Raw genomic sequence first — 25,262 nt, 5'->3', positions numbered from 1 at the left:
AACATTTTCCATCCGTCTTTTTGGCGGTTTGTTCAGTTAATAGTACAACAACTGCTCGTAATTTCTGCTTTGCTACTTGGATCCGGAGTCGGCTTTCTGCCCCTTTGTATGACGACCCTGCCCACGTTCAGGAGGTACTATTTGCAGTGGAAAACCACTAGTGCTGCAACCAAAACCGAGTTGAGTCGAGTAGAGCTACATGTGCAGTGGACAAGCGCTATAATGATAATAAACAGCTTCTTCTGAAACTGAAAATTGTGTTAATTTACAAGCACCTCGTGTAGCCTACACATTACCAATATAGTAAGTGTAACAACAGCTAAGGCAGCAACCTAACTATAGTGAAATAAAGCACGGGCTTGTGTGTGGGAGAAGGATAAAGGGGGGTGCGAGGGCAAGATGGCGGATTGTACGTAGGCTACCTGACGTGAGAGTTTAAGATTTTTAAAACCTCTATTTAACCTGAAAAATAGGCATTGAGATTAAAATCACTTTTTCATGGCCAAGACAGGCAGCAGTAGCCTAGCCTACAGTCACACATAGCCTACACATTAAAAAAATAGAAAAATAAAACGCCTAAAACAGTCCGGGTCGGCAGGGGGGAGGGGGGATATCAATAGGCTATCACACGAGATGTCTGGAGGATCAAGGAGAATAATATTAATATATAATATATTATTAAACAATAAATAAAGTTCAGCGACTTTAGACAGAGCGTCTTACCTGGGAGAGTGTGTCGACGGCGGGCCGTTATCTTGATCCTGCTGTTGTCTTGCAACTTCTGCGTATGTAGCGCGGCTGGCTGCTGGTGCATGTCGCAGGTACGGTACCTGCGACATGCAAGCTGTATACTGCGCAAGCTGCAGGCTGCTTGGCACATGCGCACTGGACCAAGTGTGGAGGAGCAATTTGTCCGACATGCCCGACAGGCCTGTTATTATAGTAGTAAGATGTTTTCTTATTGAGGAACTTACACATAACTTGTTAATTGACATGCTCCACCTCTGTGTGGTCAATTAATGTTAGCAGGCTTCCGATTGCGCAAGATGCAGCAGTAGATGTTGTTATACTTGTCTATGGAAATGTCAGTGTTTCATCTATCAAACAGGAAATGAATTAGGCCTACTGGGAATACCAGAAAAGCATTTTTTTTTTATATATGAGTCTGACCATCACTCCTGTATAAACTGTGCACGGACAGGGCTGTTAGCATAAGTTTGCATTTAACTCCATTTCATGAGAATGATGATCGATTTGATTTAAGTCAATGGCTGCTTCCTTTTATATATGGGCTATTGTGAGCCATGTTATTTATTTTTTGTCATTTTCAATGCTTTATTGATAGTGCGGAGAGACAGATGAAATGGGGCAGAGAAGGGAATGACATTCAGAGAACAAACTGGGCCGGATCTAACACATGTCTGTTGTGCAGAGAACTGAGCCTCTATGGGGGGACGCTCCAACCACTACACCACGAGCACCCCTCTGAGCCGTGTTAAATTTAATTTACCAATTCTGACTCCTCACTGTTTCGTTTGTTACTGACGCTGAAACATTGCAGTGAGAGGAGCTGCTCTTCCAATAACGCACCGGTCACGGCACAAGGTGTGCTTTAAACCTTGTTATTTTTTAGGTTTAAGGTTCGCTCTCTTTATCAATCTTTACGTTCATCCTCTCGGTTTCTGTAGTTTGCTTACACGGAATGTGGATATAGTCTGCACAGTGCGGTGTCACACCAGCACTCAGTGGCGGACTCAGACTGTTTGAAGGGCAGGGGCGAAAAAATAAAAAGGACACATTCTGGACAACATTACTCACTAGCGGACACAGTGGCTTTTCTAACTTGATGGTGTTTTGTTGCCCCAACGGAGCCTTAAAGGCAGGGCTGCCTGGAAGGTCCTATCCCCTAACCTTAGCAAGCGCTGCCTTGAAGGTCCCATTAGGGGCACTTGTTACATCTTCATGTAGCACTTAAAAAAAATTGTTGGACTCATACAATTAAACGGGGGGACTGGGAGTCCCCCCCAGAAAAAAATTAGCTTCAAAGACACTGTTTCCCCTTATTCTAGCGACTTTATAAACACCAAAATGAGTTGTTCACATCATTGTGCACTTTCACATTTTAGCCAAAGAAAGGAGGATGCCTTGCTGCTTTCATCTTTACTAACATTTAAGTAAAAATTAGACTGGAGAAAATTCAATGTGCCGCTACCATACAGTCTTTGACCGCTGACAGCCAGCTACGGAAAAATTGAAGGAAGTTTTCCTTCATGTTGAGGTGATAGCTGACTATTATCGTCTCTCTTGCATGAAATGACCTACACTTGAATGATCTTGAACGCTCAGAAAATGTATATACATTTTAAACGGATTATGCAAACTGAAAATATTAAGTTTTTCTAACTTGGCATCTAATTGCGCTTTTCCACTATGGGTACGGACATACTCTTAATCCGCTTTTTGCTTCGTTATCCAGTGGAGATTTAAGTACCAATCGATGTAGCTGTTTGTCATAGCGACGCCACATGAAAGCAACGCCTCTTTCGCATTCCCCGTTCGTCAGCTACCAAAGAGAGGAACGTCTGCACCTCATTAGCTAACCACAACATTTTTTTTTTCGGTTTGCCATATTCTTGCTCATCATTTAGGCCTATTGTATGGAGGGGCAACCTAGGGCACTCATTCATTTTTGTTCACGTGTAAAGGGCAGCCAATAAGGCACTTTCTCTCATTTTCACCACCATAGAGGGCACTTTAGCAACACTTTTTCAACCATGGGGACACCAGACGGGCAGAAGGGCACTAGAAGGACCAGACGGGCAGAAAGGCACTATCAGGGCACTAGAAGGGCACTAAAATGACCAGACGGGCAGAAGGGCACTATCAGGGCACTAGAAGGGCACTAGAAGGACCAGGCGGGCAGAAGGGGACTATCAGGGTACTAGAAGGGCACTAGAAGGACCAGGCGGGCAGAAGGGGACTATCAGGGCACTAGAAGGGCACCAGACGGGCAGAAGGGGACTATAAGGGCACTCATTATGGCACATAATCGAATGTTCTTGTTCTAGAGGGCACATCATCATAATTTATTGTATGAAGGGGCACCCTAGAGGGCACCTAATCATGTTTTGCATGTGCAAAGGGCAGCCAATAAGGCATTTCCTCTAATTTTCGCCACTCTTGAGGGCATTTTAGCGTGCATTTTCAACCATTGAGCCACGTGTCCCTGAGTCCACCACTGCCAGCACTCATTTGGCAACATGTAGCATGTGCTCACATTATATTAAGCATGCCATGCCTGTCTGTGTACATTCGATCCTGATATACGCTGACAAAAAAAGTTATAAGCAAATGTCCAAACAACTAGTTGGTTTTTATTTCTATTAAAAAAAAATAGTCCGCCGGGTGAAAGTGTCCGAAAATAGTGTCTGACAGGCGGGCACACGCAGAGCGTAATGCCGCTCCTCCTGCGTGCTGTTTGGTGCTGGCTAGGGCTGTCGCGGTGAAGGAATACCCCCTGCGGTGTGACTCGGGGTGGCTCAACAGTGCGGTATGCGATATAATTGATATAATTGCTATAATTGCTCCACCCTTTTTTTAGGCCTAATTATATATTTATTTAGCAAATTTGTTTGTAAATGGTATCCTACAGGTATAATGTTTAAACTTATTACAGTGTTTCCTCTCAAACTTGTCTTATATGCATCTTAAAAAGAAAGAAAGAAATTGTTTTTAAATATGGAACACAACACACAAGGCGGCAATGGTGGGCAATATGAACAGACAGAATACATAGTATTTCTGCTTCATCAAAATGAAACTTAAGCAGACGCTATATATAAATTGTCATTTGTTGTTTTAAAAAAAAGCAGATTCTTTGGGCTTAATCTTTAAGTGCAAATAATAAAACATGAAATTAAAAAGTACCCATATATTTTTAATGAAAATAAAAAATATATTTATAACGAAATAAAACAACAGGCGCTGGATAAATACATTCTGTAACACGTATACTTGTTTATGTCCTTGTTGCGTGCTAGGAATACCAATATATTGACCTTATGTGGTTTTAGAAAGGAGCGGAGAAGTTTTTAGAAGCATTGCCTTGAATGCTGGTTTCTCCGCTGTGGAAAACTGCTCCATCTCCTCAATCAGAGTGTTACAGCGCCTGTAAGGCGTTTATGTATCTCACTTTCGGTTTTGTATTTGGCAACTGGGGCAAAGGCTTCACCGACTCTGAGCTGTCGGCTTGAGCTGCTCTGCAACTCTGTGCCGACGAAGGCAGCTTCGCCGCCGTGTCTGGATGGTCACACGTTAGGTGAGACCGCAAATTCGTCTTATTTCTTATTTTGGCAGCGATATTTTTGGCACATATTTTACATTTGACTGTCTAAATTTGCTGGTTCTCCCTTTTACTTTTAGGTGGTACAAGACATTTTATAATAGGTAGGACGTCACATGCAGTTGTTGCGGTGACCGATCATGCACTGTGGTTAGCTTGTACATATTGCAGTATTTCATTTCTGCGGTTATCGCGACAGTCCTAGTGCTGGCGAGAGCGCATGTAGTTTATCCGCTCCAACCACTTGATGGAAATGCATGTTATTTGCGTTCCTTTTTTTTAAAACTTTCAAAAGATTTGCTTCACATTAGATGGAAATGTGGCTAGTGAGGCAAAGTGTTGTCACGCGTATGTGAGCTCAGAGCGGAGATTGGGCTCTTTGGAGGCGGAGCGCATGTATGAGGCTGTAGCGCAACAACACTGCCTCAGTGGCTGTATGATCAGCGCCCGTCTCCTCACAAAGGAGATCCCTTCTTATCTCTGTGAGATGGGCCGTTTAGCTGTTGCTTCACTGAAAACCAAGTAGCCTACAGATCTTGGCTCAGCTCAGCTCAGATCTGAGAATTACTTGAGAGTGGCAGTGTCGAGCCTGCAGCCCCGTTTTGAAGGGATGTGCAGTGCAAAACAGGCTGATTGCCGCCACTAATGCAGTGATAAGACTCACACACTAACCTTTTAGTGTTCTTACCAAATGCACTTGCCCTTTTTTTCATTATGTAAAATAAAACAATAAAAAAACAAAAGATAAACATTATAGGCTATAGTATAAAGAGATATAAAAGTTTTGTAAACTACCCAATGAGCCTTTTATTTTCCTTTTGCCTCATTCAGAAAAGCATATTGTGCAAAGTAGCGTATAGTCGTCATCTAGCTACATTCAGCTGCTTGTAGGAAAGCCAACGGTTACAGTTGGCCACACTGTGTCAATCAGAACTACCAGGTCGAATGTCCTTGAAGACTTTCCGTTGCTTCCCCGAACAAGAGCCATAGAGACAAACTGTTTTAATCTAGAATTGTACCAAATATTACACACTGCACCTTTAAGCCTATGTTCTGCATCTGTACTTGATACCTTGGAGTCCCCTCCACTGAGGACGTTGACCATGACCTCCATGACAGTCTCGTGCATCCCCAGAGCTCTCATCAGGTTAGGATGTTGGTAGAACACCTTATTGTTCATGATATCACTGCAAAGGAAGAGGGACCACTTCAATGCTTAATGTATATTTTCATCATTAACTAACCAGGTTTACAATATTAAGACTCACCCACTTATACAGTGACTTATCAAAATGTGTTAGCATTATGCATGCATGTACATCAGGTTTTTCTTAAATATGACTCTATATTTACATCAAGAAAAGGTTTGAAAGATGTCAGAACAATGGTTTAAAACAAAAACCATGAGTTCTCTTTTCTCTTTTACACCTGTACTTCAATTTATTTGGTCTCTAGACCAATGGAAAAAGATAAGATAAGTTTCCACTCACTGTAGTTCTGCAGTTGTGTGTTCACATGGACTTATAACAAAAAAAAGAGACGTAAACAACTAGTCCTACAGACTGAAATCTTTCACAGTTGTGATGACAGACAGGTCAAAGCCAGCTCATGCTTTATGGAACTGCTTTTGATTCATCTTCTTAAGGCCGATTGTTGCCAGAAAATGGAGTCGGACGATTCAGTCAGCTCCAGTCTCCCCGTCACGGTCAAAAAAGTGCGAAGAACACACCGAGCCGACTACCGACCTGCCGCACGTTCTGCGCTTGCGCGGGATGACATTAGGTAGGCTGTTAACATAACGTAGACTGTCATTATAACGGAGAGAATGCATGCTGCAGACACACACACAGACACACACATATGTGGCCGCTCCTCGCCATGACTATGTCAACTGGTTCTGAAAACATGTGAAAACGCTGTGCACGGACAATCTAATGCTGTGTGCTGATTGTGTTTAGCCTACATGAAAATCCGAACATTCTCCGATTCTATCGATAGCTTCCTAAATCATGTTTGAAAAAAGTGAAACTAATATCTGCTCCGCTGCTGTGGCAGAGCAGAGACGGGCGAGCCCTCCACCAATCAGATTGCTCCGGCTGAAATACTGGCCGACACCAATTGAACATGTTGAATCGGCTGAAAAGAAACCCGACGACATCTACGACGGCCGACGTCACCGAACAGACCAAACAGATTTGTGTCCCTGCCCCCTCCAGACTCTCTGACCATGTCAGACGCCCAATTTTGTGAAGACACACCTCCACTACGTCTGTGTGGAGGTGTGGATGTACGAGAGGGGTGCGCGGTTCACAAAGAGTTCACCAGGAAAGTATGAGAATGTTTCATCCAGACTGCTACTGGTCTCTAGCTTGGAAATCCAGACCTGCCGCTGGCACATTCAAATTTGCTCAGCCTGTTGGTTTTGACACCATTGGAGCTCATTAACTATGTCGGAAAATTCGGATCTACCAATCAAATCATTCTCTAGGATATGTGCGGGCCAGAGCCCTATGTATGGGGCTCTTGGGCAGACGAAACAGGATGAAAACAGTGCTGGGCATGCGCCGTCAAAGCCGTGATAGTCAACAACAAAGATGGCTGCGGATACGTTGTTTGAGGGCTTTGGCTACAACACTTAACGATTTGGAAGACAGCACTCAAATCTTTCCTTAGCAAGAAAGAAGAATTTTCTGTTTTGCCGACAGAGCACGGCAAAAGTTTAATTTTGTCACAACTTCAGCCAGTATTTAGTTTGTTTTCATATGTCTGTTTTCCTGTTTTCCTTTCTAACTCTCATGTCATTTCAGACCCGGCCACTCCCTCCTGCTCTGCACTCCCTGTTAATTACATTCACCTGGTCTGCCCCACACTCACCTGCTCCTCATCAGTTAATCAGCCCCAGTATATATCTTTGTTCAGTTCCCTCAGTCAGTTGCCAGATTGTCTGATGTCCTAGTGTGTTCACCCAGCTTTCCAGCATTCGGATTTCATACTGTGTTCCGATCCTGCTTGCCTGTTCGTGTTCTGACCTGTCTTTGGACTTTCCCTTTTGCCTGCCCCAACTGGACTTGTTTGCCACACTGTCTTACTACCTGGTTTGTCATCCACTTCATTAAAATCTATTTTTGAATCTGAACTGTTTCCTGTGTCCTGCAATTGGGTTCTTGTCTGTCTTTCCCTGAAACCTTGACAAATTTACCAGTAAACCCGCTGTTCGCTAAACAAATGGGGTTGAATAAGTCACCTTGTTCATTGCACTGATTGGTCGTAGTGCTATCCAATTGCGTGCAGTGGTATTTGAAATGCATGCATTGGTGCCGCCCCTTGAGTTGGGAAGGTCTATTGATTGTGGCCAGACCCTACATCGTTCTAGGTGTGGGTCTGGATTTCCAGGCTAACTGGTCTCACTTATTATTTTTGCTATTCAGTGCATAGACTGCTATGCAAGTAGTTTTGAATTCTTGCTTGAGTCAAATATCTACAACCATAGAATCCTTTGGTTGGTCTCGGCTTTATTTTCAAATTTAAATTAAAAAAGAATGTATTATATAGTTCTTCAAAAAGAAAATTAACATACTGTACTTCTAGTATAAAGTCCATCCAAACAGCGTTCAGGAGCCTCAAAGATGTGTTAGTACTCACCCCAGCCCTCTGATCATTAGTTTCTCCTCCTCTCTTCCCATACGGACACTCAGCAGCGACCTGATCTGACCCAGAGCAGCCAAAAGGTTGATAGTGTCCTCGATGGATACTGAGTTTATAGTGTAGGCCTTAGGAAGGGCCTGAACCTGGACACATACACACAACATTCAGATCTGTTAAACTTAATGCTCAGGTCCACATCTCCCTTCACTGTCATATTTGTTTTATGAGACGTTGTAAAGAGTGCACACTGAGGAGGTTAGTCTGTTATCAGTTAATATGTAAACAATGGAACAGAGGGAATTCTCCTTCTTTACTGTTATTTTCAGCTACTGTATCTGCTGAGGACAGATAGCTATTTATGTTTGCTTCTAATATAGTTTGTGTATTAATGTCAACTTGTATAGTGGTAAAGCAGCAATATTTGGTTTGCATGGCCTCTTATTAAATAGCGGTGTATTTTCAACTCAAAAAGATAGATATTGTACAGAAATGTCTAAGTTTTTTTACATGTTTAATGACACACACATACACAGTTTTTTGGGCACTTGGCCATTATTTGACAGCCAGAAGAGTGTCAAGAAACATTGAGTTAGGAGATCACAAGTCCCCCACCTGAGTCAAAACTGTAGTTGTGTAAAAATAAACTTTATCCAAAAGGAAGACACATACAGAGAGCCACTAACCTGTCCTCCTATGCCATCATACTGGCGGTGCAGCAGGACAAACATGGCTCTGACCAGCTCCGGATCCTCAATCACTGACTCCTGAGCCCAGTGCACCATGGTATCTGAAATCAACTGCTGCAAAGTGCCTGCACAAACCAAATGGGAGGATTAGGGTATCTTGGGGATTGTGGATACATAATCAGAAAATCGATTTTTTATTTAGCATTTCACATTTTTGAAACATATTAAGGCTTCACAAATTATAAAGTAAAATATGTTGGGAAAAAAATATGTTTCTTTTTGTTATATTCTAGTAAACTGACTCATTGGAAAAACTTGTGATATTATTTGCATGTTTATATTTGCATGGATTAATTTGGTAGATGTGTTAATGTTTAAAGTAGGGCTGTCAAACAATTTAAAAAAATTCATCTAATTAATTACAGGCTCTGTGATTAATTAATCTAAATTAATCACATATTTATATGACACTTGTATGCCTGTTTATAAACAACTGTATAGGCTACCGTTCGTTTCTCTCTCCGTCTCTCGTAACTTCTGTCTCCTCCCCTCAGCCAGGTTTCTACATTAAATACATTTAGGAACTACTAGCGCCGGAAAAAAACACAAAACAAGCAGGCTAAATGACGACTGTCTATCTCCCACAACAGACAGCGCTGCACTGCCACACAGGTGCGCATAGCCTATGCCAGGGGTGGCCAACCCGCGGCTCGCGAGCCGCATGCGGCTCTTTGCCCAGCTTCGTGCGGCTCTTCAGTTCATATCAAATTATGTGATTATAATTTTTTTTTTTTTTATACTTTTTTTTTTGTGTGGGCCTATGTGTGTGCATGTTCGCAAACGTTTCATGCGGCTCTTACGTTCGTTTTACATGTTGTCTATTATTTCATTTTTTATTTTATTAATGTGTAGGCCCTATGTGTATGCCTGTTCGCAAATGTTTAATTGAGGACGCAACATAACGTTCGCAAACGTTTGGTGCGGACGCAACCTAAAACTGCCCGCTCAGCTTGGAGGGAGGTTTTCCGTGAGTAAACTATTTGTGTCAAGTTCGCTCCGAAACAGAGTGGGAGAGTTCATATTTTTTGTTGAACGTTATACCAAGCCATTCTGCCTTATATGCAAGGTGTCATTTGCGCATTTCAAGGCTTCAAATCTTCGGCGCCACTTCAGCTCTCTCCATGCTAAAAGTAAGTCCCACAAAGCAACATGCATAGTAAGAGAAAAACGCTATTTTAAATTGTTATATTTTTGTTTGTGGACTTGGTTGAACTGAGAGTTTGTGTGTGAGGCAGTGCACACAATGTTCATTGTTGAAAATGACTGCCCTGTCGTCTTTAGTACTGTAGGAGTCCAGTCCTGTCATTATCACAGGGGCGGCTTTAACGATCTGGGGGCCCGTTTCAAGTCCTAGTGTGGGGCCCCCTGTTTTATTTTTTATTTATTTTTATTAATAAATAATGCTTGTGCATGCATGTGCAAGCTCCCAGCGAAAATAAAAACGCCCCCCCACCCCTGAAATCTTACTGGCCACCCCAGTGCCCCCTCCCCCCCAGTTCAAATGTTATTTTTTATTTTAATTTTATTTTTTTAATTAAATTTTTTTCCTGATATGTATCCTAGTTCAGAGATGATATGTATTTTTTTTTATTTCTTAACTTTTTTTGACTTACTAAATTAATGATAGGACTGTGGCCACTAGAACTGGTCTCTGGTCAGCAAAGGTCTTGAAAACAGCATAAGTGTGCTTGTGACATGCGTGCCACCCATGCATGTGTATGGGCACGTGTCCCAGCAGATTTTTGAAATCTGAATAAAAAAATTAAAGTTTGTAGTTAGCGAGTGTAACATGTTCTTAGCAAGGGCAGACTTTCATAAATAAAGGTTTATTTTTTTAGCAAGATATTTGGTCAAAAGCTAGTGGTCATCCGTCCCTCTGTGCAGTTGTTAGGCATCTGGCTGCTAGCAAGTTATGTTGTCTTGCTAATTTTACTATTCATCTGAGCTGAAATAAATATTGACTTTTTCCTTTATTATCTTCGCCAGAATGCACCAGAATGCTTAGATTACATGTTAAAAACACAAAAAAATCTTCTGGGGGGAGATGCCCCCAGACCCACCTTCAGGGGTTTAGTTTTCTGACAAACATTAAAATGGATACTAACATGATTTGGGCATTTGGGATTATAAATCATCTTTGAATTGGTTGTACAGCATATCACATGCTATTCATTCAGGGGTGCGAGGGCCACCCCACTCTAACTCTGTGGCCCACCTTGGCCACCCCCAGTCAAAATTTCCTGGAATCGCCACTGTGTGTACCCGTGTGTACGTTGTGGCTCTTTGCAGTAACACAGTAAAAAATGTGGCTCTTTGTCTCTGACTGGTTGGCCACCCCTGGCCTATGCTGACACACACACACACACACACACACACACACACACACACACACACACACACACACACACACACACACACACACACACACACACACACACACACACACACACACACACACACACACACACACACACACACACACACACACACACACACACACACACACACACACACACACACACACACACACACACACACACACACACACACACACAAAAAGGAGGAAAAAAGACAGATGAATGTGGAAAAAAAAGAAAAGAAAACCCTGGCTGGGTGATCGGCGATAGTGTATTACAGAACAGTTAGTGGCGATCGGAGCGCAGAATCTAGGTCTACTGTAGGCTACTAACGTAAATCACACAACACGTTGCTTGTGTTAAGTAAAAATATTTATTAATTTAGGCTATATTTGGCTGCTCCACTTTAAGTCAGCCCAGCCAGGTCAGGATAGTTTAGTTTTGGTTTCGTTTTCATCTCCGTATCAAACAGCTGTTTGAATCAGCTGATCGACTCATGACAGCAGTAGTCAGTCTAAAGCCAGTAATGATTAGCCTGGCTCCGCCCGCCTACCTACTTCCGCTCAATTTTCATTTCACTTCAGTAGTCAGTCTGGGGCTGAAGTGTATTCATGGGTTCCTTCTCCAGCCAGACTTTTGGCAGTCCAATCAGCGTACAGAGCGAGTGGCTGGGAACGATGACGTCGAAATCGCACGCCAGTTTCAGTTGAATGCTGCGTTCCTTTATACTCAGAACTCGGAAATCTCCGACTTGGTAGTTCAGACCTGTCTGTGTTCCAGTGCATCTGCTCGGGAAAGTATGGATGCCTTCAACCTTTCTCATCCAAATAACTAAACGTTTGGCTCTAGCAAGTTACCGTTGCCAGGTATCGGTAGATCCATAGACTACAATATGTAGTGAAGTCGGAAATTTCCGAGTTCCCGGTACAACTGGAACGCACCGTCAGAAGCCGGCTCATGACATACGTCACAACTAAACGTTATGCGATTGGTTGGTTGATCCAGAGTGGCACTGGGCAGATCCAATAGTTTTAAACTTCAACAGACACCTGCCTCCAAGTGAGTGAACATTTGCCAATAGAGCAGTTCCAGACCTTCTGTACAAATGAAATGAAGTACGATGTTCTGGTTGGACCAGGCTAAGTGATGATCACTCTAAGTAAAAAAACACTAAATTATAAAATAAAGCTATCTCTTCCTCCCACTATCTGTCTGCTTATCTTTCTCTCTCCGCACACTCAGCCACTACTTTCTAGGAAGCAGGATTATAACCTCATTTAGCACGTTATTTTGTATTTGAGTATTTTAAGATTCTATTTCAAATAGCCTTTGTGGACACAGGCTATTTTGTAATTTACTGTGGATTTTTGAAAAATAAAACGCAAAGGTAATCAAAAGGAAAGTCATATTTGTCTTTTTATCTTTGCCTTTTGTATTGTTGTTAATCCGAAAATGATCCGATCCGTGACTCAAAAACAGTGACACGATCCGAACCATGAGTTTTTTTTTATCCGATGCACCCCTACTAGCTAGCAAATCATGGAACAGTTTGTGAAAGTACTGCAGGTAAACGTAAAGATGAATCCACACCAAACGCCACTACTAACAAAACAAAGACAAGAAAAAATAAGATATACTGTTAGTGGCAGTCTCACAGCTGCAGCCCCGATTTGAGAAGATCTACAGAAAAGAGCAAGCCCACACCAGTCACTAAAAAAGAAAATACACTGAAAAGAAGTGTAATTCTTGCAGAGAAAAAAATGTCATGTTTTTGTTTATTCTCAGGGAGTTGGTAATCTTGCCAGTTTTGTGCAGAGGCAATTTTGAGAAAAGCTGTTAAATGTTGAATTTAGAAGATGCATACTGCAGTGTGACTTTTAATGCTTCACTCTAAAAGGTGACTTTTTCAATAACATGTAACACCCTGAAGTTGTAGTTCTTTATTAAATTACAGACAATGTTTTAAATACATTCTATAGGAGTGTGCAAGCAAAGGATGTGTCTGAGAGTGTGTTTTATGTTGGGGGGGGACATAAAAAAAATCTACAAAAGGGGGGCCCTGCAGAAATAGTTTGGGAACCACTGGTTTAAGGCATGAATAAAGTATTTTTTGATGTATAAAATGAAAAAAGGCTGCATCCAAAATGTGTTCTGTAAATACTTTGAACACTAACATGTTGTAAAAAATAAATACATATTTAAACTCTGCCATATCCTCCTAATAAACTCTACTTTATCCAACTGAGCTGAAAACTGTGAAAATGGCATCAAGATTTCGGATTTCCCTGACATTATCCTCAGGTAAATACAGTTTAAATATGTCACAGTAAATAACAGAATATGAGCTAAGTATATATGCATACACTGTCTAAACTGGTAACATACACCACAGGTTTTACGTTTGTAAAATTGAGGAATGATCTACAGCCCAGTGGAGTGAAAAAGTTTTGGTTGTGAAGCATGCTGAGGTAACAGGTAAACATGTATGTACAGTTACCATATTGAGGCAGGAAAGGAATTTATCCTGAATCATGTCAAGATTCACTAGAAAGGCATTATCTTTTGTAAAATGTATTGTTGAAATAATTATGCTTTAGGTTTGTCAGAGCTGCAAATGATCTGACATCCTTTAACCCACTGATGCCGGCTGCTGCGTGACGCAACATTGTATCTCTTGCCGGCTGCTGCGTAGCGCAGCATTGTTGCTTTATCTAATTTTTGGTCGAGCTGATCGGCTCCCGACAGCGGGAGTCAGTCTGCGTTCCAGTTGTACTGGGAAGTCGGATTTATGGTGCCAGTGATAACTGAACAAAATTATAAAATAAAGCTATCTCTTCCTCCCTCTATTTGTCTATCTTTCGCTCTCCACTGCACACTCATCCACTACTATCCATGCTTAATGGAAGCAGGATTATAACCTCATTTAGCACATTATCTTTAAATATTTTATATTATTTATTCTTTTTTTTTCTCCCCCATCTAATTTTGATGATTTTTAGACAAATGTGTTGGTTTGTAAGCGCTAAGGGAGCATGTTTAAATAAAACCTGTGAACCTTACCTTTTTAAATGTTTTTTTATTTCATGTTTCTATGTGCTACAGAGGCTTAGATATTAAGGTTTTGGTAGACGTTGACAATTCGTAGTATTTTTTCAGAAAACCCTCAGGAGATAAAGACACGTATCCTAGATTGCCATAGTCATCAATGGGTTAAATATCTAGTAGGTAAAATATAATTAATTAAGTACGGGCCCTCAAGGGCCCGTAACTTATCCACCATACTTCTTCTTCTTATTATTCTTCCATGACATTTTTCTAGCCGCTACTCATCCCACACCGTTACGCGCAGGAATGCAAACATTTCATAGAACGTGCGTCCCCACTCCACGGGGTGAGCTATTATTCAGTTTTTTGATTTTCCACAAGGGGGCGCTGTTATTAAGCCCCAACTGCAAAAAGTTTGAAAGGCCACGCCCCTCACACCGTAACTCCGATTGACTTGAAATTTCTCACAGGTACACTTGAGGGCAGTGGCATCACTAGGCTGTTTTATTCTAAACCCCCGAACCCAATTTGATTAGCCCGAATCTTTTTTGTAATATATATATATATATATATATTATATTTTTTATTTTGCTGCATGCAGAGCCTGTGCCATATCCGCACATCACACATGCTCCCATTGGTTAGGACTCTCGTAGCTTACTGCTAGGAATTTCTGTTATACTGCTCAAGATTTTAAGCCATGAATTGATGAACTTGCATTGAAGAAAAAATTTCATTTTTCTGTGGGCTGTAAATAGGCCAATCTATGGGGCTAAATAGTATGCTAATATTGATGATTGATTGTGTCAAGTGTCTAAGGATGAATGCTGACATGATTTGTTTCCAACTTTTGCCTTAAGTTACAATTTAGCTAACTAGCTAGCTCCCCACCCTTTTCATTTCCAATGGTGGCTGTCATTTCATTACCAATGTTAAAGCCACTACGAGTAAGTCGGCACGTTGGCGACACCTTTGAACAAAAGCGGTAGTATTATTACGACGCCAGCTGTCGTGAAGCTGTTTTCTAGCTCGTGCAGGCAGCGTGCAGGGCGTGCAGATTCAAATAATCAGGAAGCAATATGGTGCGTGTCCGTGTGTTGAAAGCAAAGTGTGAGGGCACCGGACTCTTTTCGGCTCCGTGAGTCTATGGGTGACACAGCATCAACTAATGCCAGTAAGTGCTAAACACACCTGATTGCAATGAGTTGATGCATTGTCACCTCTCACGGAGCTGAACGAGTCCGTGTCCCCACACAAAGCGAATGAACGAGAGATGGCACTTAGTTAGTATCACGATGAGGTAATGTGTTTATGTTGTAAATAATGACTATTTCAGATGAATAATGGTCATCTGATGATGCTGGTGAGGCAAAGTAAACTTTGTTTTAGTAGGCTACCGCTCATTCATTTAGGAGTAAACACTGCAGTCCATGCTGCAGTCTAGGTTCGCTGCGTGAAATTGTGTATACGTTGCTTGGCAACGCCCTCCCGCCCGACTATCACTCTCCCTTTTCGCTTTTCTTCATTGCATTTTCTTTTTTTTCTTTTATGGTTCAGCCCCGTTATCAGTCATTATGACAACAAACAACGGTCTCAAACAAGGCTCCCGCTCCCCTTCCCTCACCTGGAGGGATAGGCTTCTCAAATCGCATAACTGCGCCACACTGACATCTGTGACCAATACGGATATGTGACCATAGAGCATGCACGCGTGAACCGAAAATCGGACTGGGTGTACGACCAGATCAAATGCAGTAATAAAAACTATATAAAAACGTCTTTCTTTGCACTGATGGTCTCGTTTGCTGTTAAAGGTAATTTATGATTATGAGAGGAAACATGAGGCTGTTTAAAAGATAGTTAAAAGTTACTCGTTGCCGCTTTAAGTGTCATACATAGTTAACACTGGTGCTGAGTCATGATTCCTAAAAAATTAAAATACCCAAAACATGTGATATGTTTAGAATTTGCAGAAAGTTTTGAAAAATCCAGGATTCCTGAGAGCCTTACTGCATTATTCTATTATAGTTGATTCTTTCGGAACCTGAATGTTGTCTTTTCCTTCACAGAAAAAAATATATTTCCACTATAAAATGATGCAGAAAATGCACAGATAGATGAATAAAAATCCACCAGAATGCAGGAAATTAATTGTTTGACGCTCTAAAATTTCTGGGGGAGCACCCACATACCTCCCGCTTATAATGTGTCCCCCAAAATGTTGAAATTAAACCTAGCCTAGGCCCCTGTACGCAGGTTGTAAACCATATATTCATAGATATGTTGTTTTTACTTTTGGATTAAAAAGAAGGCATGTCAGTAAACTCCATGTCGACCCTTAGTGTGATTATCATTTCATCATAGAGTGGCCCTTTGTGAAAATTAGTTTGACACCCCTAACATATTAAAGTGAAATCATGCTCTTAAACAGTCTTAGTTCATCGTTAGGTAATGATCTATAATTATATCATAATGTTGTGACTTTACTTAGCGCGACACATAACTATTAATTAATGTATGGGACTTCAAATTCATGGTTTTCAGTGATGATAATTCATCAATTAATAATATTAATACATTTAAAGAAACATGTCTGAGTTAATCTTTACTATATGACTTAGGTAAGCAATTATCATTAAAGACTCAGTCTGTAATTAAGACTGACTTCTGATTAGTTACTGATGGAGTAACCATTCATTCATGGCTGAGTCCTCCATGAGTCTTACATGAGTCCTACATTAACTCAGGATGAACTGGGCATTAGTTAAGCATCAATTAATGCTGATGAGTATCTACTTAATATAAAGTCTTACCACTACTCTTTTTTGGAACAGTAACTACTCTTTTTGGAACAGTAACTACTCTTTTTTTTAACAGTAACAACTCTTTTTATAACAGTAACAACTCTTTTTAAAACAGTAACAACTCTTTTTAAAACAGTAACTACTCTTTTTATAACAGTAACTACTCTTTTTAAAACAGTAACTACTCTTTTTATAACAGTAACTACTCTTTTTAAAACAGTAACTACTCTTCTTAAAACAGTAACTACTCTTCTTAAAACAGTAACTACTCTTTTTATAACAGTAACTACTCTTTTTATAACAGTAACTACTCTTTTTAAAACAGTAACTACTCTTCTTAAAACAGTAACTACTCTTTTTAAAACAGTAACTACTCTTCCTAAAACAGTAACTACTCTTTTTAAAACAGTAACTACTCTTTTTAAAACAGTAACTACTCTTTTTATAACAGTAACTACTCTTTTTAAAACAGTAACTACTCTTCTTAAAACAGTAACTACTCTTTTTTGTGTACCTTATTGTAAAGTGTTACCATTTGTACCTTCTTCTCTGCAGTGTTTCCCCTAGAATGTTTTTTAGGCCCGGTGGTAAGAGCTGATAAAGAGTATGCGCGCCGCGTGCGTACCAAATTTCTAGAAGAAATTGTCCAAAACGAACCCCATTTGACAGCCTGTTAAAAATGAGGGCATAGGGTTATGCTTTCACATTCAGTACGTTTGTACTGTACATGTGGTGTTTCTCACAGGATTTTTAGATCCTGCTGGGTGAGAATGGACCTTCTAGTCGTGGGCCTGGGGGCATGCCCCTGCAGAAGAGAACCTTATCCTTTTTAAAGTTAAATGCATCAATCTGGTGCACTAATTCTGTGCTCTGTAAACAACTGTCATATGTCCTGCCTATAACAATTTTCTGTAATAATTTGGAGACACAAGCTATGCAAACTATTGAAGAAAAACACGTGGATTTCAATAAAAAACAATAAACACTAAGATCTAATATAGACAGGTCCTGTCTAGTACTCATTTCTGGAATAATCTGAATCACCTCACCTTGAAACATTTTCTTTATTTTTTTTATGCAAATAGCCTTGTTGAAAATAAATGAATTAACATAGGCTAAACATCATGATTAGCCAACATGTGTGCTACATAAGGCAAATTCCCTATTCCGACCATTAGATTTCATCTAGCCTATTCCTCAATTTAAAACATAAAAATAAAGTACCATAGAAATACAGCTTGTAGGCCTACAACAGCCTGCTGTTTTCAAGATAACTTAACAGTTAAAACAATAAATTAATATGTCCCGGCCTTGAAAATAAATGAATGCTTTTCTGAGAATGTCAAAGGCAGTAGCAGTGTGGCACTTCTGTAAACTTACTGAAACGAGTGCATGCCGTTTTTTTCTGCGCTGTCTCTGCTGTTGATACAGATTGGTTGTGTTGCCACGGCGACGTAGCGATTTTAACTTTCTAAGTTTTGCTCAGCACTTTTTCCTGTTCAACGTCCCTGTTACTGAGTCCATAATATCTCCATAGAGCAGGCGCTGGTTTTATTTTTGCCATTAGTTCAGCGTTTGCTTACTAGTCATGCTCCTGCTCATTGGCTTCCGTGTTTAACAAGTGCGCACCGAATGCACACACGCATCGCGCCCGCTGTGCGCAGACTACACACACACAAGCAGACACACAGATCAGCTGATGGGATGATCAAACGAGAGGTTGTAAAGACAGGCGCACACGAGAGATAGACCGACAGTGCCGCGCAGACGCTCGCAAATGATTATTACGGAATCAATGAGAAATTGATTAAAAAAAAAAACGTTTTTTTTATTTTTTTAAGTCAGGCTGCTGTTGGCCTGGTGGGGGGTCCCCGACAGACCAACGGGCCTGTATAATGGTAGGGGAAACACTGCTCTGTACCTCTAAGAACATTCCTGTACCCCTAGTGACAAAAATGTACCCATTGGAAAGCTACAGTGAAAATGTGAATTCTGCAAGTTTTCTACATTTTATATGAAGTAAAGCAGGAATCTTTAGATTTTAATAGACTAACTTGTTTAATCTGTTGTCTGCTTCACCGGAGATTACAGATGTAATTGTCCAAACCAAAGACTACTTTACTTCAAATGAAATGCAGAAAACTTGCAAAATTCACATTTTCACTGACCTTTCCGATACCTTTCCTACATTTTTGTAGGGGTACAGAAATGTTGGTTTAGAGGTACAGACAAGAAGGTACAAATATGTACCATTGTTTAAGGTACAGTGTTGTACCCTGCTAAGGTACCACTGGGTAGACAAAGCATTTGTACCCTTTTAGGACCATTCCTGTACCTTGATTTCTTAGTGTGTATGCAAGAAGCCGAAGCCTCTCCAATTCCTTGACTGGGGTTAGCTTTGGTTAGCTCAGTGGCTAACACACTGATATGTAATGTATGTCTAACTAGAAAGTGTTGTCCTCTCTCTCCACCGAACGTAGGTGCCTGCTCGCGTAGCTCCCTCACTCTTTTGTAGTTAAATTAATTAAATTTCAAAAAAAAAAAAAATCGGATTTTATATCAAAGTTGTCAGTCCGATATCCGATAAGTAGATTGCAGCCATATCGGACCCAATACCGATATTGTATCGGAGCTGCCCCATCTCTAGTTTGTGTTTGCCTTTTCTTTTCTTTTTTTTGGGCGAACGTGTTAAGAATATAGCAGCCGTTAGTACAGTCTATGGATCAGCCGCACAGCGTCCTCGGCAGCGACGCAACACTTCTGCTCAGCAGTCTCGTCTTTTATTTTTCTTCTTTTTTTTACCGCAGATGGCCACTGTTCTCCGCTTAAACATACAGAGAAATAATCTGTCCGCTGCCTGTGTTCACAGACCAGAGCAGCACCACTATTCATCTCACCAGTATCCCCTTTTTCTTTCTTTCACCAGACGATTGGGTCTCTCTGCTAAAATAGATAGGAAAATAACTTGTTGATTCTGATTCACGGATTCTGTTGAAACTCAACATTTATTAGGTTGAGCCTATCATAAAATTACGTGCAGTTTGCCTAAAGATACTTTTACTCCTTTCCATAGGTCATCGGCCTGATATGCATAACCTCCCTGGGACTTAGACCCCAAACACACACAGCCATTGCGGCCCAGGAACTATAGGTAGGTGATCAAGGTGTGTGTGTGTGTGTGTGTGTGTGTGTGTGTGTGTGTGTGTGTGTGTGTGTGTGTGTGTGTGTGTGTGTGTGTGTGTGTGTGTGTGTGTGTGTGTGTGTGTGTGTGTGTGTGTGTGTGTGTGTGTGTGTGTGTGTGTGTGTGTGTGTGTGTGTGTGTGTGTGTGTGTGTGTGTGTGTGTGTGTGTGTGTGTGTGTGTGTGTGTGTGTGTGTGTGTGTGTGTGTGCGTTTGTGTGTGGGGTGCAGAGGACATACTGGGTTTGCTGTCTTTCTTCTCTGTTGGTATGTTGGTCATCTTCTTCTTCAGGTCAGCCACTTTCTCAACCAATGACATGAGCCGACCTCTGATGGTCAGATCATTGTCCCCGTCCATCCCTCTCTCCTCATCCAACTCTATACCTATAACACAATAGAGTAAGCAGTACACCGTGCAACATGGATCTTTGCAGATCATGAATATGCAGTATTCCACATTTGAATTATTATTATTATCTCTGTGATTAAAGGTGAAGTATGTAATTTATTTATGTTAATATAAGTGTTAAATCGCTCTTTATTCATATAGTGTGCGCGTTTCATAAAGCCGATCTCTCAGTCACTTGCTCTGCATGTAATCGGCAAATAAACTTTTTGGGGATCCCACTACTGATAACCAATCAGAAGAGAGAACGCTACAAACCAGCACCCGTCTCACTGCCGGTGCATGACTGCACGTGCAGAGCGACAGATGGGTTAATGTGTATGCGCCTACAATGGCGGAGCAGATAAAAATCCTTCCCAATGTCTGTTTTGATGGTTTTTAACATGTTTTATCACATTTATAGATCTGAGATGATGCTAGTTAACTCGCTGCTTGAAGACCGCAGTGCATTAATGTGGTGACATAGGGACGAGGGAGGGGACTGCTAACTGCAGTCACTGACAGGAAGTTAGCTAAACTGACCATTCCGCTTACTGAACCTTTAAGTCTATAGTTTGGTGTGCTGTTTACCACAGTGTCTCATCAGGTCCTCGTGGAAGTCAAGCAGCTGGTCTCTGATGTATTCAGGACAGGGACACTCCTTCTTCTCATCCTTAAAGTTCAGCAGCATGTTAATCTGTACAAACACACGTAGGTGTAAAGGAATGTAAAATAAAAATGATAGTTCAGTATTTTTGACATGGGGTTGTATGAGATTCTTCTGCATACTTAGCCTGTTACTTTATGGAGATGGAGATCAGTGCAGTCACTATTAGGAGTTTGGGGAAGATGACATGACGCTGTAGCAGAAGTCAGCCTTGTACTGTTGCAGACAGGGCCAGCAGAAAAAGGTGTTACGGGGGGCGCCCTTAGCTCAGTTGGTATAGGCCTCGGCCAGCAGCGGACCCGGGTTCGATTCTAGCCCGCGGTCGTTCTCTGCATGTCACTCCCCTCTCTGCCCCATTTCAACTCTGTCTCTACACTATCAATAAAGCATAAAAATGCCAAAAATATCTTAAAAAAAATAAAATAAAAAAAGGTGTTACGCCATATGTATAAATGCTTACATAAAACAAAATAGGTATCACTTTATAATAATGTTAATTTATAAGTGATTCATAAGTGAAATATAAGTCATTAGATAATGATGAACTAATCATTTACAAAGCAGCTATATATATATTTGTAGATGATTAGTTAAGTGCTATCATATGTTAATATATCACAAAATGTGTTGTAAGTCATCTATAAAGCTTTTAGTAAATCATGAAATGCTCATAAACAAATCATTGGAAAATTATTAATAAGTCATTTATAAACCTTTATGCATCCCCCTAATCAAAAGTTTAAACCATTCATCAGGAACATATGTGTAGTAGGGCTGTCCCCGACTTAAAATTGACAGTCGAATCTGTTTGGTCGAATCTTGCCTATAGTCAACTAACCGTTGATTCATTCTAATTCTTTCCTGCTCATTGAGCCATATTTTCATTTGCCACACATTGGCTTCCATTTTGGCTATTGTGCCAATGTCCTCTCGTCATCACCCCAAGGACCACATGGTCTCTCAAGTAAACAACAACCTGCACCTTGTTCGCCTGCCTCCCTGCGACTGCTGACATTTGATCTCATTCTGTTGTCTCTTTTAGACATTCTTTAGTCATATTTTGACACTGTTAAAGAAAAGATCACAAACCTAGCTATCGAAAATGGTTCATCACTTTAACTTTGGATTATTTTGCAATGTAATAGTCTTAGCAAAGAGTTGAACATGATCAGTAGGAGTTCTAGTATACTTTATTATTTCCTTTATAAAAGATGAGGAACAGTGGAAATCCTATGCTACACATTAGTGTTGACCCTGAATAGTCAACTATTCGAACTTTGATCTAAGGAGCCTGATCCGACTGCCGATCTCCCAGTCGAATAGTTGCAAAATATGAAACAAAGAAAATTTGGTTACACTTTCTTTGAAGGGGTAATGCATAAGAATGAGTGTGAGTGTGAATGGTAACGTGGAAAAGGAAAACAGGTCTCCCTTGTAAAAGAGTCTTCGGTCTCAATGGGATTTACCTGTATAAATAAAGGTTAAGAAGAAGAAGAAATGAAATAAAACTGACATGACACCTTTCATGAACATTATGAATAGTTATGACTGTTGTCATTAAGTGTCATTGGGTCAATTGTCACAATTAATGCAACATTGACATTGTATGAGATGTCTTTGTTATGTCAACCTGACATAAACCAATAACATGACTTGTCATAAACATGTCATAGTAGGCTTAATAATCCAATGTAAGAAAAACTATTTTGATTCATGTGGTAAGATTAATCTGTAATATGCAGAAGGTTTTGACATTTACTGTCATGAGACCATTATTATACTGTCATGAATTATTCCCTTTACCTTAAAGTGAAACAATTAGGACTTTCCAGTAAATGTTATGACACTTAATTACACACACAACAGTGTTAACTGCAGTAGTAGCAACTTCATGAATGTAACATGAAGCAAGTGGGTATTAGCCTACATGTGGAAAATACCTTAACAAAAGCAATATAAGTATTATAAAAGCATTTTTACAGTGTAATAACGCTTCATGACATGTTCTTGAAATGTGCAAATTGTTTCACTTTACTTGAGACTAACAGAATCATTCATGACAGTATAATAAAGGTCTCATGACGGTCAGTCAAAACCTTCTGCATATCATAGCTTAATGTAATCTTACCACATAAATCGAAATATTTTTTTTTTTACATTTGATTATTAAGCCTACTATGACATGTTTATATATGTTAATGTCAAGTTGACAAAACCAAGACATAGACGAGATATTTTGTCTTAGTTTATGTCAAGTTGTCATAACAAAGAGATCTCAGAATGTCAATGTTGAATTAAACGGGACATAATTGACCGAATGACACTTTATGAGTACAGTCGTAACTATTCATAATGTTCATGACAGGTGTCATGTCATGGTTATGACAGTGTAATGTAAGTCTAAAGCATACCCCTTCAAATAAAGTGTTACCGAAAAGTCTATTCCGGCTATATGGGGGTGCTGAATGTCTGATTTTACATGGAATTGCTTGGATTCTCCCAATTAATAACGATATATCACCTATTGTGTTATAAATATCAGCCTGTTATACTGTTAATAAATCATGAAACCAACAGAAGCTTTTAATCAATCTCCTTAGTGTGAGTCAATGACTAAGGTGGACATACATTTTTATTCCAACTCAAGAAGACAAACAATAATTGGGTCTTTCAGCCTGCAGCATGATTCAATGATTAGTCGACCATAGGCAACATTCGACCAATCAGATTCGACTAAGTCCATTTTTAGTTGAGAACAGCCCTACTACACATACAGTATGTACCTGATGAATGGTTTACACTTCAGATTAGGGGCATGCAGAAAGGTTTGTAAACGACTTATTAATAATTTTACCAATGATTTGTTAATGAGCATTTCATGATTTACTAAAAGCTTTATAGATGAACGCATTTTGTGATATGTTAACATACCACTTATTAATCATCTATAAATATATCACTGTTGAGTGTAATTTTGTAATGAGTGAGGGTGTGGCCTAAGGAGATCAACACTCTATAGAGTGTTGATCTCCTTAGGCCACACCCTCACTCATTACAAAATTACACATCACCTGGTATGCTTAAATCCAATAAGCACTTAGGTTTATACAGCTTGAAGTTGGGAAATATGCATAAAAATTATGATATGGCCAAAATCCTCACTTGCCTAATAATTGTGCACACAGTGTAGATGGACTTATATAGCGCTTTTTTTAGTCAGACTTGACCACTCAAGGCGCTTTACACTTCTGTCACATTCAGCCCTTTCACACACATTCACACACTGATGGCAGAGGCTGCTGCCCATCACATATTCTGAGGCTGATCCGACTACATGTTTGTCTCTCACTTAGCTATTAATACAAACTCATACACCAATGTCAACAGCCATCGGGAGCAATTTGGGGTTCAGCGTCTTGCCCAGTGACACTTGGACATGTGGCAGGAGGCAGGGATCGAACCACGACCCTGTGATTACTAAACAACCGCCCTAGCTGCTCAGCCACAGCCACCCCACTTTTACTTTTCTTGTGTACTGTGTGAGAGAGGCCCTGTGTTGTTCCTACCTGTTCCTGTGGAGGGGACCTGAACTCTTTGGTCTTTTTGGCAGTGAGGGCTGCAGACATGTTGAGTGCCAGCATCACCTCATTGTAGCGGAAGCGCTGGTTGTCTTGTAAACAGGCCACAAAGTCATCAGAGAAGGCCACTACAGCCTCAATACGATGGCGCACCTGGCAGTCACACAGGTACTGCAGCACATGGCACATCTACACACAAACACAGGTTAACTCAATATTATGATGATGCACTGAGATAAATGAGTGAAGAAAAAACTAAATTATTTATTTGTTAAAAAATAATTTTCCTTTTTTATTCCACTGTTTTATGACTGTATGACTGTTTCCTAATACTCATTATATCATAAACATTATCATAACTGATTTTTACTAACACAGTCAATCTAATATAAGTCATATCTTCATTATTGTCTTTATGAGTACAGTTCATTGTTTTAATATTACTTATTATTATTCCGAACACTATCATTGTTATGGGACCAATATCGCTTCATCTTTTTTTTCTCCTCCTTCTT

The 25,262-nt window shown here is 40.3% G+C and overlaps 1 protein-coding gene across 1 annotated transcript in view; it reads right to left on the bottom strand.

The window, feature by feature from the left end:
* Nucleotides 1–25,262, bottom strand: part of ryr2a (ryanodine receptor 2a (cardiac)) — a gene marked incomplete at both ends in the record, with an annotated part of 671,945 nt that overhangs the window by 382,333 nt on the left and 264,350 nt on the right. The window contains 6 exons of the mRNA XM_080049015.1: nt 5,415–5,529; nt 7,985–8,130; nt 8,671–8,798; nt 20,358–20,501; nt 21,094–21,199; nt 24,736–24,936. Of these exons, the coding sequence (XP_079905141.1) occupies nt 5,415–5,529; nt 7,985–8,130; nt 8,671–8,798; nt 20,358–20,501; nt 21,094–21,199; nt 24,736–24,936 (840 nt within the window). The remainder of the gene's footprint in view (nt 1–5,414; nt 5,530–7,984; nt 8,131–8,670; nt 8,799–20,357; nt 20,502–21,093; nt 21,200–24,735; nt 24,937–25,262) is intronic.

The sequence above is a fragment of the Ammodytes marinus genome, assembly GCF_949987685.1.
Source record: "Ammodytes marinus genome assembly, chromosome: 20".
NCBI lineage: Eukaryota > Metazoa > Chordata > Actinopteri > Uranoscopiformes > Ammodytidae > Ammodytes > Ammodytes marinus.
This window is presented reverse-complemented; position numbering and strand designations above follow the sequence as displayed.